This window comes from Aptenodytes forsteri, unplaced genomic scaffold (assembly GCF_000699145.1).
Source record: "Aptenodytes forsteri isolate BGI_AS27 unplaced genomic scaffold, ASM69914v1 Scaffold15, whole genome shotgun sequence".
In the NCBI taxonomy this organism is placed as follows: Eukaryota; Metazoa; Chordata; class Aves; order Sphenisciformes; family Spheniscidae; genus Aptenodytes; species Aptenodytes forsteri.
In genome coordinates, this window is record NW_008795129.1 from 27,517,867 (window position 1) to 27,538,118 (window position 20,252).

Genomic DNA, 20,252 nt, shown 5'->3' on the forward strand with positions numbered 1-20,252 from the left:
ATCAGCAGCTGGGGTATTGTACTGGTTAGCTAATAATGTAATAATGGTAATTATCATAGAAAACATAAACACAGTCAATACCAGTCATTCACTTTGACTCAACTACTATATATCTCTGAAAACTCGCCCATCTTTCAAAACATTGAAAGGTTGGGCCCGATGACTTTTCGAGGTCCCTTCCAACCTCGGCTTTTCTATGATTCTGTATTTGCTAAATTATATTGTTTTCACAGGAAACTTAACTTCGTTGACAGCCTTGAATCTGAGACACTGTCCCCTTGAATTTCCACCTAAAGATGTCATACAAAAGGGATTAAAATCCATCCTGTGCTTTCTCCGGGATTCTGGGAATGGAAAACTACTCTGTATGGAGCCAGCCACTTCAGGTATGTTGGAGATGTATTTGTGTGCATTTACTGTAATTTGTTTTGAAAAAAGTGTGAACCAAGGGATGCTTTCCTTGTGGGCTTTTTTGCTAATGGGTGTCATCCAGCTTTGCATCTGAAAGGGTTATTGCCGGCTAGGATAAATGGGGAAAAAGAAATGCTTCAATGTTGTGATAAAAAATCAAACTGTGACTCTTAAACCCCTAAGTGGAGAAGAAGAGGTTGTATTTGTATAAGAGGAAGTCTTAATTACATGTGATGCTGTTAGAGAATCAGAAGACGAAATTTCAGCAGAGGCTGTTCTTTAGAATCAGCAGAGAAGCATCATCAACAGAAGGTTGGGCCGATTCATTAAGATGAAAAATGGCTAGTGTACATGCCAGGCACTTATAAGAATAGTAGAGAGGATAACTATACAGGTAGATGACATTTTATAGGGGATATAGGGGAAATTGAGATATTAGGGAAATGAAAGAGGACACTTAATTAGCAGAAGACTGTGGGAAAAAAAATGGAAATACAGTACCTGGCTTACAGAAAAAAGATGGAGCTGATAAAATTACAGGTGGATCAGTGTAGCTTCTATTTCAGGACATAGTCTGGTTCAGATACTCAAGACTGCTGCAAACACTAAGGAGATTAGTGACAGCCTCCCATGGATGTTAAACCCAAAAAGTCATGCTAATCACATTGCCTCCAGTGACACTGTCAGAGGCCTGGTGTGTAAAGGAGAAATAGTTGATGCTGCTGCAGTGAGGCACAGAGGGCCATTGCAGGTGCTGGAGGCTGCTGAAGGCTGGCAGATAATGGCCTCCTTTTAGCGTGTGTAGTGCCAATATGCATCTTCCCACAGTCTCCAGGTAGGAGGTCTGCGGTGACGAGGCATGGCTGGTCAGCCGGCTGCAGGCGGGTTGCAGAACCAGCTTTCTGCTTACTCTGTGTCGCCAGTCTGCTTGGCCTTTGGCAGGAGGCAAGAGGAAAATGAAAATATGCATGGAGGAAATTCCTTCTGTCTGCCTGTGCGTCATAAGGAAGGTGGGGACATAATTATCAAATTTGTATACAATCTGAAGGACAGACCTACTTCTTTTTAAAAAATTTAGTGCACTATAAATACACTGTACACCATAACTAATTTTTACAAGCTGCTTGATATTGTTCATCCACAGACTGGAAGCCTGATCGTGTTTTCTGTGTTTTCATATTGTGTTTGAGCTCACATTCTTCAAAGAGAAGCACAATTTGCTCTTTATCACACTTTCTCCTTTTTTTCCCCACAGTATTGCAGTTATAAATTTACATTAGGAGGGTAAAATTAAGAAGTTGTCAGCAGAGAGGAAAAGATGCAACATCATTTGCATTATTTATGGTCCGATAGATTCCAGAAGTCATTAATAATAGAAATACTGGGCATATTCCCATAGAAGACCTCTTCTCGTACTTAAGCTTTCCTGTAATGAAGGCCAATTACTGTGGATACCATTAGTATCAGACTGGAATTAGGGGTGTTTAAAATGTGATATCGTTAAAGGGTACGCAGTAAATTCAGGGTATGAATGAGCCACTTAAAATGCTAAGCAATATGGTGAAATATAAAAATATCAGTTCAAAATACCATGATACGGAAAATGAAGTCAAAATACTGATGTAAAGATAATGACTATATTTTTTTTTTATTAATCTCAATTCCATGTATGGTGTCATTAAAGGGAACCATGCGCATTTCCAGAACGTCACGTGATTGTCTTCATGTTTTAAGACCTTGTTTATAATTCTTGTTTTGAGACAAATTATATCCCAGTGGTGTTGCTTAATTACCACTATTTACCTTCCAGTTTCACCACATTTTAGCATGACTTGAGACCGAGCAGTACATTTTTCTATATAGACAAGTTTTATCTGCGTTACTAGTACTTAATGTTTATATCACTTTTTCCGTATTAGTGGACATTTATTTTAGCATGCATAATATGTAAAAATCTGCTTACTTCACTTGAGATCCTGGTGACTTAAAATGTTAAGTTATAGACTGAGATACCATCTGTATTATCCTCCTAGCTTGGCTTTTATACTTGCAAGAGGACTTCTTTCTATGTGATCTGCCGACAGATTCACATGACATATTACAGAAGTTAAGTAGCTCAGTGGGTTGGGAAGTTAAACTGTGTTCTCAGAAGACCTAAATCCAGGCTTGTTTCAGACCACATTTTGTTAGCTTCACACTGATTTTGATGCCTCCTCAAACAAGGATCATGCTAGATAAGAACTATTGCAGGTCAAGAACAAAGTTAACTGGCAGAGGTGTGCCAGGAAGCAAGCCCAGCACCTGCCTGCACGAAGTGTTCCTGATACCTGCCTCAAGCCACATCATATCAGAATTAGTGTAAATTCATCATCTGGAAAAATTTACAGAGTCTTACAGGAAGGAAACCAGTGATATGTTAAAATAGACCTTTTAAGATGCAAGACTGCTCTTTTAAATGTATTTTACTGTTTTAGAAGTCCAGTCCTAGTTTAATTTTTAATGTAGTCATAATGATAGTGCTAGAACCCCAAAGTTCTGTATTTCACAGAATTGCCCATGCTACAGGAATCGGCATGGGCCATTGCTAAACATTATGAAAGAAAATCAGAGATGTCCTCTTCCTAGGCAGGTAATCAGTGGCCCGCGGAAGTGGGTAAGCTTCATTAAGTTTTTTGGGGTTTTTTTTGTTAAATGCTAGCATTTTAATATAGAAACATACACTAATCATTTAACTTCTTTTTTTTACTGTACCTGCTGCAGAATCTGTCATCTTTACTGGTGCATCGTGCTACATTCATTTACAAAGAGTACTAAAATGAAAGGGAAAAAAGCTTTTAGTTTCATTTGTGCTTAATGTTGTTGAGGCTAATGTTTGTTTTTCTGGACATAGGCCTAATGCCAAGTGTAGGTGTTCACCTGGTATTTCTAACAACAGCAGAATAATGTTTAGGATTGGAATAGGAGAAACACCTGGGAGTGGGAATAAAATGCCAAACATTTACCATTGATTTTCAATGAGAACTAATGTGGCTCTTGGATATTCAAAATTATGCCTTTTATGGACTTCCAGAGTGTTTTGGTAACAAATCCTTATCATGGTTGAAATACATTGGAATGCTTCAGTCCAATTAAACTAAGCTTTCTCTAGCATTCAAGTGGAGTTTTAGTAAGCAAATTATGCAAAACTGAAGCAAAACTTCTGCGCAGTAGAGTACAGATTCTTACTGTACTTATTGATATGAATTCTCCCCTTTACAGTTAGGAAATTAATTTATCTTTGAGCTTTTTTAATTGTTACCTAAAGTAAAAAATTTAGGGTAGTAACAAAAGCATGTATTTTTTTATGTTAGACTAAAGTAGTACAACCCCTGAACAGAAGAGAGTACTCATCTTAGGGACATCTGGCTAAGTATATTTACGTACTGTACTCCTAACACTAGTGTAGTGTTAGGAGCTCAGTAATGAGTTGAAAGAGGTTTTCTCGATTTTGTTTTTAAAGATGTGCAGACTATGAAAACAGGATGTCTGCTTTTTATCTTTTTATCTATCTGTGTGAGGTGAACCAATATTGTTTTTCAGCGATCGCTTTCTATACTCAGCCGTAGCAATTTAGAATTAATTACAGCTGATCACTATTCAAGTTAGTATGTGAAGTGAGAGTTTTGAACTCACAGCTGTTTTCCCACGTTCCCTTACGCGTTTGTTATATGCTGACTTTCAAAATGAACAAGTAATATGCTTGAAACACTCTATAGTTATTTATTTTGGTTTTTAACTCCCCTTCAGAGGTACACAATCTTGAAAATTTTGAGGATTTTGTTAGTATTCTTCAAAATAGCAAATCAAAAGCATTTTTTTCTGCTGATTTTTGTCTGCATAAGAATGTGGGATTGCATTCTGTTCTACTTTATTCAAACACAATAGATTAGAATGACAAAACAATTATAAATTATGCTCTGGAACAGCGTTGTAACTTAATTATGTTATCATGTTTAATGTTAGTTTAGATAGTGGTATATTTAAAGAAAAATAATCCCATGGACTTTAATGTTTAGAATCTGTGGGCATGCACATGAAGTTTGGGAACCTTCTGTAATATGCAGGAGTTTCTTGCTCCCTCCCACATGGCCCATCTGTTCATGTTGGATGAGAGCCGTGTGTAAGAAGTAGTATATACATACTTCATGCAGAGAGGATAACAGAATGTACCTTGGAATAATGCTTTTTCTCTAAAATGTGAGAAGAGGAGGGATATGAAATCCAGTGTGTTTCTTCTCAAGGATTCAGGGAACCTCCTAAGCCTACAGTTTATATAGAACCAAACCTTTGTGTATCTTATGATCCCTCAACACTGCAGTCAAAGGTGAGCTGCGATATATTTAGCTGTTGTGGTTATTTGGGCAGCAGAAGGTCTAGGGTACAGACCTACCCAAAAAAGTGGATGAATTCTGTGGTGACCAGCTATTGCTGAGCTTGGCACTTCTGTGGGTACCCTAATAACTTACTGGTAACTGTGGTTTGTGTACTTAAGTGTAAGTCACACTTTGGAGTGCAGCATAGATATACCTTAGAATTCATCATCGTCGTGTAAATATGAAAGTTCACTTGTGTGTGAAGATTAATACTTATAAAGGTGTAATTTGAGATTATGCTGAATTTGTTTAACCTGAGATGCCAGTTGGGATGAAATGCAAGGTGTGCTAAAGCTTTCATCAGTACTTTGGTTTACGTCATTACATTACATTACATATTTAAATTGATTACGTTAAAAGATCTTTCCTGTTTCGACTCACAGATTGCATTTGGGCAGTTGTAGTATGTTAATGATTATTGTATCTGTTTGCTTTGCCTTTTTACTTCCTCTGATACATGGAACATATTTTTAACTCGTATTCATCATGCAGAGAACTCTAATTCAGTCATACACAGTTCATGTAATACTTATTTATACCCAAATCTACATTGGCAGGCTATAAATGCTGCAGAAAAATGAAGTGAGACAGAAAGTTAGGGTTATATACAGCCTTAACTCAATCCTTATATGTACATGCGTTATGTGAGTCTCAATTTCCACTCCATTTTTTTCCTCAAAGTAGAGATGCCAGTATAAAGCCGGGATTTTCCACTTTCATGTCCTCCTCTGTTTCAGAAATCACTGTCGTTTATACAGTATATTTGACATGGCCTTATTTAAAGCTTGCTGACGTCTGTGGTAGACTCTCGGTTTAGTTGCAAGGGTCTTGGGTCAGCCCTGAATGAGGCAGGGGCTCCGGCAGTGATACGGAGCTCTGCTCTTTGGGTCGCACGTGTCCATGGTAAAGGCAACAGGGGACTTTCCGCAAGTAAGACTATGGACATCAGTCTGAGAACTTGATTTCTGCAGGGTGTTGAGGACACGTGGCTCGTAAACTCGGTGTAAGTCAGAGGTATTGAGCACTTCACAAAAATGATTGTAACGTTGAATCAGCTTCTGCATGGTGGAATTGATAAAAAGCTAGGTGAAGAGTTTACCGAATTATGAGATACATAAATTATCAATCAAAAGGAAGCCCCTGTTCTGCTCACATTCATCAATAGACTGTTGGCTTCTTTCAGAACACAGATTGCTTTAAACTTGTGAAAAATCTCTGAGAATAAAATAGTTATTAAAAGAAAAAAAGACCAACGAATCCCACTTCTGTTAGACTGATTGATTAACACTAACCGCTGTGTTTTGCTTAGAAAAAAATTAAATTTAATTGATACATCGGATTACAGTAATCTCCCTTTAATTCCAGTAGAAATGCCACCTGTTGAAAAGCTAAACTTAAGTGAACTGTTGCAGTCCAGTTTGGATTTGTCAGAGGAGTGGCCTAATGAAGAGGAAAAGCTAAGATTTCAGAAGCTGAAAGAAGAAATTATAAAAGATGAAAAAGAAGAATTTCTTGCTGACAAATGTATAGGTGGAATCCACAATTTTACTGAAGCAGGGAAAAACCACAGAAAGAAAGAACAGCTCTACTCAGAGTCAGCTAGTCTTTGCAGGTGACGTAAGCTTCATGCAATGGTATATGATAAGGATCTTGCAAGTGCTGGAAAACTCTGTGTTTCTATTGGAAAATATAAAAGCAGCTCAATATGCATCATTATACTCATTGTCAAATAGGTATTTGATGAACAAATGGTATTTTTGACATAAGTATATAGAATACAAAACAACTTTTACTTTTTCTATTATTTTAAATATTTTTTATCCAAAACTAAAAAACACTCTCAATCTTTTATATTTTCTCATTTACTTCCTTTTTTTATTCCTATTTTGATAATTGTACCCTTGAAGGTCCAGATTCATTCTGCTGAAAAACAATAGAATTTTATAATACAGAATAACAAAGGACTGTAGAAACCTGCAGTTAACTTAATTTTTCATTTCTAGTATATGCAATATGATAAATAACTATGTATAAATACAAGATAATACATTAAATTCCTTTACATTTGCGTACAAAGCATTTAGTAAATGCTTTATTTGTCGTATCTCACAATATGCAAATAATGCAAACCCTATTTCAGAGAATTTATTGGTGAATTCTTTCTGAAAAAGGGAATTACTTTTTTGTGTAAGGGAGAGAATAAACACACTGGTAATGTTCTTAATTTTTTGGTCAATATTTGTTATGGTATCAATTATTTTTTCCCCCAATATGCATGAACATTTTCATTGTTACTTAAAAATTGTTTCCCAACATTAGTTTTTAATAAACTAGAGCTGACTGATTTTTTAAATATTGACCATTTGATTAGGTTTCAGATTTCAAACAAAAATAGAAAAGGGATTTTTGTTTTCTGTGAATTTTCTTTCTTGCCTTCTCTCTTTCACTCCTCACTCTTTTGCGTTTGTCTCCCTCCATCTCGCTGATGTCACTCCCAGAAAACATAAAATACTGTAATTCAGTAGCAAAAAGCCATGTGCTTAATTAGCATGGAAAGGATAGGGGGGAATCTCCAATAATTGGCGATTTATTGGTTTGGGAGATTCACTGACCTGTGCATTCTGTGTTCGCCGTTAGGCCTACGGCTTTTCTTACATGACCAGAACCTGGGGGTGGCAGTCTGTCCTACTGTGTGCCTCAACGCCAGCTCTCAAACCTTGCATTGCCCTACTTCTCACTATTCTCTACATTTTATGATGTATGTTTTACATACTGTTTGGTATTGATACTCTCATGCTTTAGGGGTTTTTTGGTTTTGAAGTAGCAACAGTATGGAAAAAATCTTGCAGAATTCATGGTTTAGGCTTACTTTTTTTTCCTCGCAATACAACCTCGGGCTTGCAGCGGTTTTTGTGAAGTAATTCATTTGGTAAATGACTTAAACATGTTTTCTACTTTAAATATTTTAATGGTTATATTGAAATAAAACAGACTGCTCATATGCAGGATCACTAGTAGATAAAAAACTGCATTTTGAGGGTGTATATCACCATCATTAAATGTGCTTAGTTTTCTATGTAGTATTTAATTGACAATATCAAACTGTCCATTTTAAAAGGAGGATGTCCACACAGAGAAATGAATTTATTGAGTTTCTATCCTATGATAGGACAATTCAGGCAAAGCGAGCTGAAAAATGCAGATTGGTAGCAGAAAAGGAGCTGAAAGAGGAACAAGCTTTATTTGAACAAAGGAAAAAGCAAGTATTACAATGTCATTGTCTTTTTAAAGTTGTTACTTAGCTGCTTAATAGATTGCATAGTTGAGTATTTATAAGGAAAGAAGTAATTTCAAATACTTCACACTACAAGTGGAAATATAAAGAGTGCTTTTCTTTACAAAATACAGTGCTCCAAGGCAACAAGAAAGGTGACCTACTGAGCTTCTTACGAACTTGGCCATGGAACTCCATGAATTCCCATTGAGCAGAAAATAAATCCATTTCAGTTAATTCGTATGTGACATTCCATGTAAACTTAAATTTATCTTTGCTGACAGAAGGCTACAGCATGACATAAAATTGTGATATATTTAGGGTATAAAAAGTATAAGTATTGAACAAATTTTGCTAAAAGAACTTGTTTATATCTCTGTGTATATTCCCACTATATGCATACGTTTGGAGTGCTGTTCAGAAATCAATCCACCTCCTACAGACTAGACCCAAGAAATGAGACAATGTTAGTCCTAATTTGTATCATCTTAATACCTTTTTTTCTTTTTAATAACTGGAGTTATAAAAGTCATGTTACGGAACAAATGCATCTCCGTGGCGCTCTTGGAAGCACCAGATGGTTGTGTTACGACAGGGTAATGCCCTGGCTTTGGGGGGGTACACAAGGTGGAGCTCTGTGTTCCAGCGTATTGGGTTAAATATGGTGTGCTTCGGTGCTCCCTGGGCATCCCTGCACCAGGAGAGAGGGAGAAACCAGGAGGAGAGGAGCAGGGCCAGGGAATTCTTGTCTCCCCTTCCTTTCCAGTCAGGCAGGGAACGCTGTCACTTGAGCAGGATTCCCCGCTCCTAAGAAACGTGTACCTAGGTGCTCGTGATTGAGCAGTGAGCAATCATTTGGGCTAGTGCTAGTAAAAATGAGCCTGTTTCTATTGCGAGTTATTTAACCAGTTGTGTGCACTGCGGTAGAACAACCGCTGGGAACAAGGCTGAGCTTTCACATGCTGTGACCTGCCCTACCTTTGAATCTTGGCTGTCTTTTTTTTCTGACCCTCATTCATTCTCAGGTGAGATGCTGACACAAAGGAAGTGTTTGTTTAGCTTCTTGTTGGACTTTGATGCGAGCATTCCTTAGCTTTATGAACAGTTACAGACAGAATATAGAGGTCGAGAGGAAAATACTGGGAAGACTTTAGGAAAGCATCCATAACAGGAGACTGGGAACAATGTCTGTTCTATTAAACTGTTAATTTATTAGGCATTATTATAGTTGACAAGTATTTTTAAAGAGACAGTGGAAATGAAGAGGATTACTCTGTTTACATGCCAGACATGGCAGTACAAGGAGAAGTAGCCTGAAACTTAGGACTGAAACAAAGAAGAGCTGGAGAATCACTGTGGACATTCAGAATCAGAGTAGATACTATATTAATGAGACCTTTATTGATGAACCTTAAAAATGTGATGGGTCAGGTTACGTTATCCAGTAGCACTTTTTGTTACAACTGTCTACTTCTTTCTTACGGTCACTCAAATTTACTCAGTGTCTGAACTTGCCAAGTTTAAACTATAGTCCAGAGATGAACCATGTGGCTTGTTACCAGGCCTCTGAGCAATTTCATTACTCTGCTTGGCTTTTGTTTGAATCTGTGTCCTGCTCTTTGCTGCTATATTCCTCCACTGAACTGGGGAGTGAGGGTGGGTCTTTGCAGTTCTTGTCTTCCTTTGGTAAGTTAATGTTTTATGAAGAAGCCCCTGGTATTTTGTTTCTCTTTGTTAGGAATCGGTATGTCTAATAAGTATCATATATTGTTCAGCTGTAAATGGCTAAGCATGAGAACAAGAGTAGTAATACTCATCTCTTAAATCATGGCTTTAAAAGTTTGATATAAATTAACTTTCAGCAATAAAGAAATGCTTCAGGAATGGCGCAGCCAAGTGAAGTTGATGAAAGAAAAAAAAGAAGCATTTAGATTTTCATCTACAAATGCAGATATGGTATGTAACAGCAAATAGCAAGGTAAGACACTGGAAAAAACAATCCATTAATGATACCCTTTGATTTATTTTCTTTATAGCCCATATATTTAAATTTAAAACTTAAAAAGAGAAAACCAGGACTCTAAATGCCAGCACTTTGGCAATGGCTTTGCAGACCCTTTCTCAAATACCTATGTGGACTATGGCTCCTGCGTGAAGTGCTGCAACCCCATGTGCAGTGTAGGAGTTGCCAGATCCTTCAAACTGCTATTCAAAATCTGTAGTGGCTCCAATAATCAGGCTACTTGGAGGGATTAAAACAGAACTGCGTATGTTGAAATACGATTTTTTAAATTATTGAATGCCTCCAATATGAGATGTTGCCTCTGCCAAACTGAATTTGAAGTCGGCTGGATTTTCTGGTTCCTCCAGGAATTTGTAAACGCTGGCATATGAAAGGAGGGGACCTCACTTCTGGTTCTTTCTGAGTGTATATAAAAGGCCTGAAAAGTTTTTTTTCCCCAAAGTAACAAACATTAAAACAAAAATGCCAAAAAAATTATCCTGTTAATTTTGCCATTAGATTCTCATTCCTTACAATACAATATTGCAAAAGATGAGATGCTGAAAATGAATACACATGATTTTTCCAGTGATCTGGTGTGAAAATGAACTGTAACACAGACACTGAGTAAGGCAGTTAAGAGATGATCACTGAAGGAACTTGAAATGCTGTGAGAGTTTTTCTCTTGCTGTGAAGAATTCTTTCATCTCAGTTTCATGATTGCTGGGCATACTACTTCTAACCTTGGAAGTGTAGATATATACCCAAGTTTTTCTGAAGTGTCAGTAGGTTTTAAATTAAAATTAATTACATCCCTCTGTGATAAAAAGGGGATTTGTACAGGTTTAGCATTACATTTTATTGATATCTGCTTAGCAATACCTGGTGCTCAAACAATAAAAAAGGACCCTTGTAAAACAGATTACAACTTTTCTAGAAATGTAGGAAAATTTGCAATTCAACATCTGACACAACCAAGCAATTTTTTTTATGTATTTTAAAAATAAAACCAAAGCAGCCACACATACAGCTTAGTTGGTTTTTTACTGTCTTTTTTTTTTTTTTAATCTGCTTAGCAATACCTGGTGCTCAAACAATAAAAAAGGACCCTTGTAAAACAGATTACAACTTTTCTAGAAATGTAGGAAAATTTGCAATTCAACATCTGACACAACCAAGCAATTTTTTTTATGTATTTTAAAAATAAAACCAAAGCAGCCACACATACAGCTTAGTTGGTTTTTTACTGTCTTTTTTTTTTTTTTAAACTCAGACTTTTGAAACTAAGCCAAATTATGTTACTAAATGCCTCAGTGCTTGGAGAAACGTCTTTTTGAACTGCAGTTTATCAAATAGGAGATTACATAGGTTTACCATCTAACTATAGGCATCTAACGTAGGTGCCCACGTTAGGAGCCTCGGCTCTCAGTGCATAGGTGAAGGCAGGCACCTAACATTAGTGATCTGAGTTGTCTTCCATTTTCACTGACTATGCAGGAACCTGGGCTTCTGACTCAGGCAGTTTATTCATGTTAATACAACCCTTTTTCACCTTTCTACTCACCCATAGTGTGACATTTTCCACCAATTAAACAGTACTTCTTAATCTTGGCAGCAGAACTTTGCTTAACCTGCAGAGCCATGGGAATGTATCGGAGACAACCTGCTGGCCAGGCAGCAGTGTATCGACAGCCCTCTTTTCTCTCACCGAGCAGCAGTGCTAAAGATCATATTTGGTTACTTTACCAAAATAGAAATTTTGATTTAAACAAATTTTTTCTATACGATACTATATACGATACAATACTAAAACATTTTGGAACTGATGGCTAGAAAAGTGATAAGAGCAGGATTTTATTCCACTTCATGCATCTTCAACAGAGTTGTTACCTAAGTTTCGGTTACCAGACATTTTAACCTGATTTTCTTAGACTGTGATTATTCATTGCTGCCTTTTATTGTCCTGGAAGTTAAATAAATAGATAAATGTAATGCTTCTGTCTGTGATAATGTCTTTGGCCAGTCTTATCACAGAAATAAAGCAAAAGCAAGTAGGTTTGCTGTGGGGCCAGACAAGGTTTGCAGGACAGTTTTTATGTGCATGGGCAAAGTGGGCGCAGAGCAGGTACAGCCGTATGTTCTGAAGGGTCAGCTTGCAGCTGGGTCGTCATGACGTAAACAGCAGTGCTTTACCAATGACTTTACTGGCACCAGTAGCTCATTCTGATTACTGGGTAGGATTAGTTAAGCATAAGTAAATGTTATTAATTTTACACAGGCTTTCCTGTGTAAAATTATCCTTTTTGTGTATATGGATCAAACCAACGTGGGTCGCTTATTTCCTGCTTTCTCTGCACTTTAAGCTGATGATGTAAGTGCGACGGTTCCAGAAACTGGTTTGTTGTGTAGCAATATTCAACATCAAGGGTAACTTCACAAAACTCAAAGCAGGAGCATGACCAGAAGCAGGTTGTGTGAGAAAAATGTATCTTTCTGCTACGAACAGTAGGGGTCAGATCTGAACACGCAGATTGTTTTTTACTGAAAACCTATTAGCTGGGTTCCTGCTGAAGCCCTGAGAACTTTCCTGATGGATAACAGCTCCCGGGGGTTCCTTGTTGAAGCTGTGCAGTCTGCTTTCTCTGTGTATGAGGATCTTCGTTTTGGCCAACTTGATGATTGTTTTTTAGGAATACAGAAATTTGGTTGGCATAGAATAGAATTGAATTTTGAATGACAAGAGAAGAAGTAAGTATATTGTAACGTGATACATTTAAATATTCCTCATTTTTCTCTTCCATGTTCCCACATAAATAAATGGGGAGAATAATGTGTTCACTCACAGAAAACAATTCTTGAATTTCTCCTGTAAAAGTTTTTTCTTCTTAAAAAAAAAAAAAAAAAAACAACAAAAAACCCAAAAAACAAAAAACCAAAACGAACATATTTAGGTACTTACAATGATATAAGTGATACACACACACAATGATAACAAACGATGGGTTTAAAATGGCATAAATGATACGGGACATAAATGCTTTGTGAGTTGAAGTGTTCTTGAAGGTAGATACCTGCGTCTGCACGTGTTGAACACGGGATGGCACTATAGGACCACATACAGACTGAGGCACTTACTGTTACACTCCTGTGTTACTATAGTTTACATTAATACCTAATAAATACTGAAATTAATAAGAGCTTTGCAACACGTTCTCATATTTTTATATAACAATCTTTAATTTTTGGTCTCATGTTTAGTGTATTTCTTTGTTCTCTGATCATCTTGTTAGAAGCAGTTTTAATATTCCTTGAGTGTTACAGAGACTATTCCTTTATTTAACCCTAAGGAATTTAGTTTTCAAATTGTTCATGTAGAAATGGGGGGAAAAAACCACAAGGCAGCTACCCTTACTTAATAAAACTTAAAATGTTTTTCCTAAAATTATGGGATTGTCTTGGATTTAGAATCCTAGTTTTGAGTAACTATGATAAAGGCATGGATGGATAGGTGAGTAATGGTTGCTTGTGGTTGCCATTGCATACCTTGACTTTCCCAAAAGTAAATACTCTTTTTTCTGCGTATGTGTCAAATCAACATGAGCATGCCATGTCATTTCTGCTCTGTTTTCACCTTAATTGATAACGTCATAAGGGATAGTTCTGGAAATTGATTTGTTCTATAGCATTCTCCTTCTGTTAGTTGATTGACTTTCTTGGCAGCAGCGTGGTTACAGAAGCATACTATTAAAATATAATTGGCAGTTTTATTGTGAGCCAGTTTGGAGGTAAGCTTTTGCACTGAGAAAAATGAAGTGCCTATAAAATATTTCAAATCTACCGCAATAATTTTTCTTGGTGCAAAACCTTGGCAATTTATTAACTTGACGTATAGGTAGGGTGGTTTGTCTGGGAAATAATTTGGCTTCACAGAATAGTTTTGAGTTTTTAAAGGCATTCAACCTGGCAGAACAAAACCAAATTTTTTTTTGTAGCTTTATTTGGAAAATGCTGAGGGAAGGGCCTAATCCTACAACCAAGTGCTAAGGACCAGGTTTCTGGGAATGTGAGAAGTTGAAGGTGGAGGTGGGGCTTTGACTTAGCTCTTCCACAGGTGACTCCACAGGGCTATTGAGTCAGTATCTGTCAGTCTTTCCTACTAAAGCTGTATTCTATAAATAACTGAATATCCTCTGATATGAAGAGTGAGAGACTGTGCAGTCCAGTGGTCAGAACATCTGGCAGAAGTCTGTAAGGGCAGGTTGCCAGCTGCTTTTTCACTGTGGCAGAGGAGGACATCAAAGCTGCCCTTCTTCTGTAACCAAAATACAATGTGTCGGCTCTTCTGAGCCTCTTCCCACCCTCTCTCCTGGAACTACTGTTTTCTTACCAAATGGCCCTGTTGCCCTGCCTACTTTTGCTCCCCAGATTTGGCTAACGTAATTAGAAAACATGCATTTGGCCTCCCTTTTCCCAGGCTCTGGTGATCTGTTACTTGCATTGCAGACAAGCGTTGGACTTCCAGGGTGTTGCCACTATGCGTACACAGCCAGTACGTGAGAAAACACATTAAGTATGCTTTCTCAGTAACACATTTTTAAGATGGATACTTTTCCACAAAATTGACTTTAGTTAAATGGAAAAAATATTGCCAAAACATCTTCAGTTGTTTCTGCTTATCAGTTCAGGTAATCCCCAAGGGCCGTGCTGCCACATCGGTGAAGGTTTTGGGTTAGTGGTCCCAGAATGGGATGATGGCAGTTTTATGAACTTGACCACTACAAGCTACTCTTCAACTTCTTTGATAACTCAGGATGCAATTCTATGCCATTGAACCATGTTCTTGAAGCTTGGGTATCATTACGAATTACAGCTACACGTGCCATTAGGATAGCTGTCTCCTGTGGGCTACTAAACATGTGATGCTGAAGTTACAGGTGAAAGTAATTTTCCTGTTCTTCAGTAATATGAGATCAAGGAAATACCTCTTTCAGCTATAATTAAAGGTAAATGCATATCTACCTGGAAAACAATAAGATAGGACAGAATTTGAAAAGATAGAATATGTTGCCAATTACAATTACTGGTAGTACAGTATTCTAGATTTGAAAGTATATCTGTAAATTTCCCAATTTCCCCCCCCTATTTTTGGTCCTAAACTTTGCGTGCTGTCATGCCTGCCACCACCTTGATATCTTTAGACCTGAATACCTCTATTTTTGGTCCTAAATTTTGCGTGCTGTCATGCCTGCCGCCACCTTGATATCTTTAGACCTGAATACCTTTTATAAAACCATTCTGTGCTTGTACTAGGCATAAAATTCACGTAATCTTCGTAATGATTGCTGAACTATCTAATTACATACCAACAAAGGAAACTCGGTTCTCTATGAGCAAATCTGCAGGCCAGACACTGCTGCTGACGTGTCTTGCTTTTCACCCAAGTCTAGTCCTCACTGTGAACGCCTCCTCTAAAACACCAACTGGTTTTAAAAGTGTTTCAGAGAAAACAGCCTTAAGGTGGTGTAAGCCAAGCAGTGTAAAATGTCATGGCGCCCTAAGGCGGGTTGCTAAACTCCTGAACTGCACAGGTACGTGTTTAATTTAGCTAGAATGGATTTGTAAAAGTCCAGGAGAAGAACAAACCACACAGACCAAAGTCGAGAGTTTCGGAAAGACGTGTTGGTGCAGCAAGTTTTATGAGCTCTTAGGAGCTTAAGATGTAACTGGATGGCACGGTTACCGACCCCTCGCAGGAGGGTGGATGCTGCTTTGGTATGCATGGCTTGTTCTTAAGTCATTAAGCAGTATTTTTAAGTTTTTCACTTTATGATAGGAGTTTATGTAAAGAATCAGCATTAATCTGAATTTAAATAATTTAAACAGATTTGTTTTATCTGTCTGTTTTTTTCCCCCAGATCTTGGGGAAATAAGACTCTTGTAAGTAAATACAAAACAAATACCGCATTTCATCTATGAATGTTACAACTTAATTGAAGGCAATAAAAATATAGGCATACAAGATGCAGAATTCATTTATAGGACTCTGCCTTCAGCCATTGTAGCCTTAGCGGAACTCATGAGCATAGTCATTATGCAACTCCCATCGGCCTCCACAGCATCATCATTATTTTACTTAAAAAAAAAAAAAAAAAAAAGGGGTTCAAGCCAAGCCTTCTCGCAGCTTTGATTTTTGATTTACTGGACTCTGTATTAAACCCTCTTACAGAAATGGAAGCATGTTCATGCTGTGTGACAAGTGGGAAAACATATGGAAAGTGTCTTCCTAAGAGTGTGTCCCTGAAGTGTTCTACAGCATCGTGTGGTGCTTGCTGTGAGTTGCTGCTGGCTGCCCAGACACCCCGGCCCTGAGCTGTCTGGCAGGGTCAGTAACCCAATGCCAGTCACAGCGTTTCCCCGACAGTCACTGGTCACTAACCATGACTTCAAAGAACTACGGCCTTTACAACATTTTTAATTTCAATACAAAACTAGTTTTTAATTGCTATCATTTCCATATAGTTTGTTAGCATTATATTTTGCTGTAGATACCAGAAAGTGCATCATATGCTACTGATAACATCAGTTACTACACCATGAAAGAGGGAGCTAAGAAACAGGACCGTACACCTGAAACAATGGAAGAAAGGTTGCTGAAAGTAAAAGATGAAACTACAAGGTGAGTGCTAAAAAGATAAGATTATAAACTGTTTCTATGTAATGCTATTGATGACTTCCATTTAATTTTGTTAGTATGAAAGTATCATTTCTTTTTTGCTATCCTGTGAAGTAAAAAATATTGCACCCTAATCAACAACCACTGTGACTGAAAGAGAAATTAAAAAAACAGTTAATGCTAGGCTTACTTAAAAAAAAAAAAAAATTAAAAGGTAATCACTAGCACTTCAAGACTTGCACCTGAGCTATATGCATTTGCTCCTTCATGTACAATGCAATACCAAGACAAGAAGCATGCTGTTAAAGCGATTCTTACTTTATTATAGCAATAATTTATTTTAATAATAAACCGACTATTTTATAGTATCTCTATATCATCTTAATACAGTGAGTGTGAGCCAGAGGGTTGACTAGAAATTGAGTATCTCTGGTCCTTTTTGCAAAATGAACTAAACAAATCTCAACTGATTGATGGCCTCACCTTGACAGGCTCATCCTGGAGTATAAATTTACATACTTGTCTCAGTTGTTCTAGTCTGTCAGCTGGGCTGGAAAATACTTGAAATCATTCTTCTTTACGAGAGTTTAAAAAAAAAAAAAAAGGAGAGAGGGGAGAAGTATGAACATGTCCCAAATTCTTAAGAGCCTGTGAAATGTTTGATGCTATTTTTAGAAAGTATTCAAATTAAATTTCAGAGTTTTTTTCTGCTTGATTTTAACATATACGGGGAAAGCTTGAAATGTTCTGTTTGTTTTTCCAATTACAAGATGTGTTGGTTTGCTCCATTTTGCACTTCTAAAATTAGTGTATCTTTATACGAGGCTGTAACTTGACTAACTGTACAAGCATGTTCTAGCTGATAATCTCAGGGCATAACTACTAAACAGATGTCTGTAAATCAAGGAAAATTTTAATCAATCAGCTTTAAGGAAAAATACACTATATTATACTATCTCGTAATATGGAGGAGAGGTGGTTACAGATATCACGGCTATGGCCAGACAGGGCTGATGAGCACAAAAAGTAAAGTGCAGTAAATAAATTTATTTAGCAGTCATTGATGTTTCAGTCCTGTTTTTCTATTGGCTTTCATACCTGCATGAATATCCCTAGTGCATTCGAAAGGGCCATTCTGTAGTACTCTTTTTTTGTATTTCTGCTGCCCAACATGATTTTAAATTTACAGGCAAGACGGTCAAAAAGTCATTTGCATATGCTGTAGATGGCATCACCCACTTACACTGGGTACAGCTCAGTTGCCCCTTCAAATTCTTGGTTTGTTAGTTAGCATGCCTTCTGCAGCATTTCATTTAGTTTCACCTACTGCTTGTGCTGAACTCCCCATCCACGTTTCCTCCCTTGAATTACAGGACTTCATTCAGTTTCCCTGACCGTACGTCTCTCCTTTTTAACTTTTTCATTCCACTGCCTCGTTCACTGAAAGTCTTCCAGCTTCTACAGCCGCTGTGCGAAGGACCCACCAAAAGCAGTCTGCTGCACTACCAAACTCTGACCTATCCCCAGAGCACCACCGAGCTTATGCACTGAGAGAGGCAAGGGGTTGATTTACATAACTAACTAACTAACTAACTAACTAGATCCCTGCAAGTGTAAGAGCCAATGTAAGGTACAGCAGTGTAAGACCACCACGTGGTGCATGCACCACAAAGTGCATATTAACAAAGGCAAAGCCACAGCATTTGCTTGTTTTGCTCCCTGTGTCTCTGTTTATATTTTGGCAGAAATGTGTTAAAATACTTGAAACTGGAAACAGGAGGGTCAATGAATATAAAGCAACTGAAATAATAATAATTTTACCATGTTTACTTAGATCCCTCAGAGAAGAGAAACTGGAATGGTGCATCAAACAGCACAGGCAAATGATGAAAGCAACAGGGGAAAAATTAAAAGGAACATCCCAAATGGAAATGAAGAAAGCAAAACAAGACATTGAGACAGTGAGTATCTTCTCTTTCTCTGGAAGTACAGTAAACACAGTGCTCTGTGCTGATGAACAGTTGTTAATTTGACACTTCGTTAATTTCACAAAGATCTCAGGTACCAAATATTTTAAAATTGTTAAAAATTAAATGTATTTTTGCTCACGCTAAAATTGTGTGTGTGTGTATGTATGTGTACATGTACACAACATGCACATACATAAACAGACATAAACATCTGTAGCGCTTTGAGTCTTTCAAAAGCAAAGCCAAAATTCTAAGATAAAAGGCAAAAACCAAGAAAAGCATAAAAGATGGCCAAAGATTAATGTAAAACTCAGTAGACAAGGATGATGGTTTTTATCACGTGCTGTACAAGTCATTCAATGCAAGTGGTTAATACAGCAAAAAGTTGAAATTCAAAATTATCCATTTACAATTGGAAAGAGGGCTCATAAATGTATACCTTGGGACATCAATAAGTGTCCTGATTGGGAAGAGAAAATTGAGAGCTGTCATTAAAGTTGGTGTAGCTGTAAAATTTATTTACTTATTGCAACATTATTAGGAATTATTTTGCCTCGACTGAAAGTATTACTTCAGTTTTCCAAACTGCGTAGCTAGTCAAAATGAAGTTACATATCTTTCAATAAAATGAGTCAGTGCTTTGCATTTAGTTTGTTTGCTGTGCGTAATCAAGACGCTCGGCTCAAAATCAGTTTTGCCTCAAGAGCCCGGACTGTTTTTTGTTTCCCATGGGTATGAGATTGCTACTGATACTGACTGGCTTCCACAGGACTGGGATGGCGATTGCCGGGCAGCCATGCTGGAGCGCTCTCCCCAGGGACCAGCAAGCTGGCAGCGGGGCCTCTCACTCCACTGTCCCGTCTCCTTTCTCTTCTGCCCGCCAGGTCGTTCCCTTCGTGTAATGTGCTCAAACGATGATTTTGGCAGATTCAAAAAAGCAAACTGTCTTAGAAATACGTTTCCTGAGGGCAGAGCAAGTACAAATGCTCTATATGGTTCTTTGAATGCCGTGGTGCATTGTGTATGTATTGTGCATTCTAATCAAGCAAGAAATCACTTTCATTAATGTGTAGAGGTAGTAGGACTGGTAGAAAATTTGGCAAAGCCTTTTCCCAGTAAAGAAGTACCTTGCAGTAATAAACAAAAACCTTTTATAATGCAGAAGGAATATGACACAGCTCCAAAACTCTTTACGTACTCCAAAGAGGAGCAGCAGTCCATCAAAAGACTATTCCACTGCAGCTCCTTCTCACACAGCAGTGAGAACTTGTGCCTGCTGGGAGTCACCTGCATTTGAACCTTTCACTTACATACGGGCTTCCAGGTCCTGGGAAGCCCTGGCAGTCACTGGATAGAAATACTGGAAATGCACACATGGCTGTAGCTGTGCAAACTGATCACGTAAAGGCCATGGATTTCATAGCCTTATATTTTTGTGGTGTTTGCACCACTTTACAGTACGTGTACTTTTGGGGGGGGGGGGGAAACCCTGATTCAATAAAAAGAATTT

The 20,252-nt window shown here is 37.7% G+C and overlaps 1 protein-coding gene across 1 annotated transcript in view; it reads left to right on the top strand.

Annotated features, from left to right (window-relative positions):
- The window catches only part of LRRC27 (leucine rich repeat containing 27), a 35,167-nt gene that overhangs the window by 12,484 nt on the left and 2,431 nt on the right, over positions 1-20,252 (top strand). The window contains exons 5-9 of the mRNA XM_009277970.1: positions 234-386; positions 6,189-6,435; positions 9,960-10,053; positions 16,645-16,775; positions 18,607-18,733. Coding sequence (XP_009276245.1) covers positions 234-386; positions 6,189-6,435; positions 9,960-10,053; positions 16,645-16,775; positions 18,607-18,733 — 752 coding nt within the window. The remainder of the gene's footprint in view (positions 1-233; positions 387-6,188; positions 6,436-9,959; positions 10,054-16,644; positions 16,776-18,606; positions 18,734-20,252) is intronic.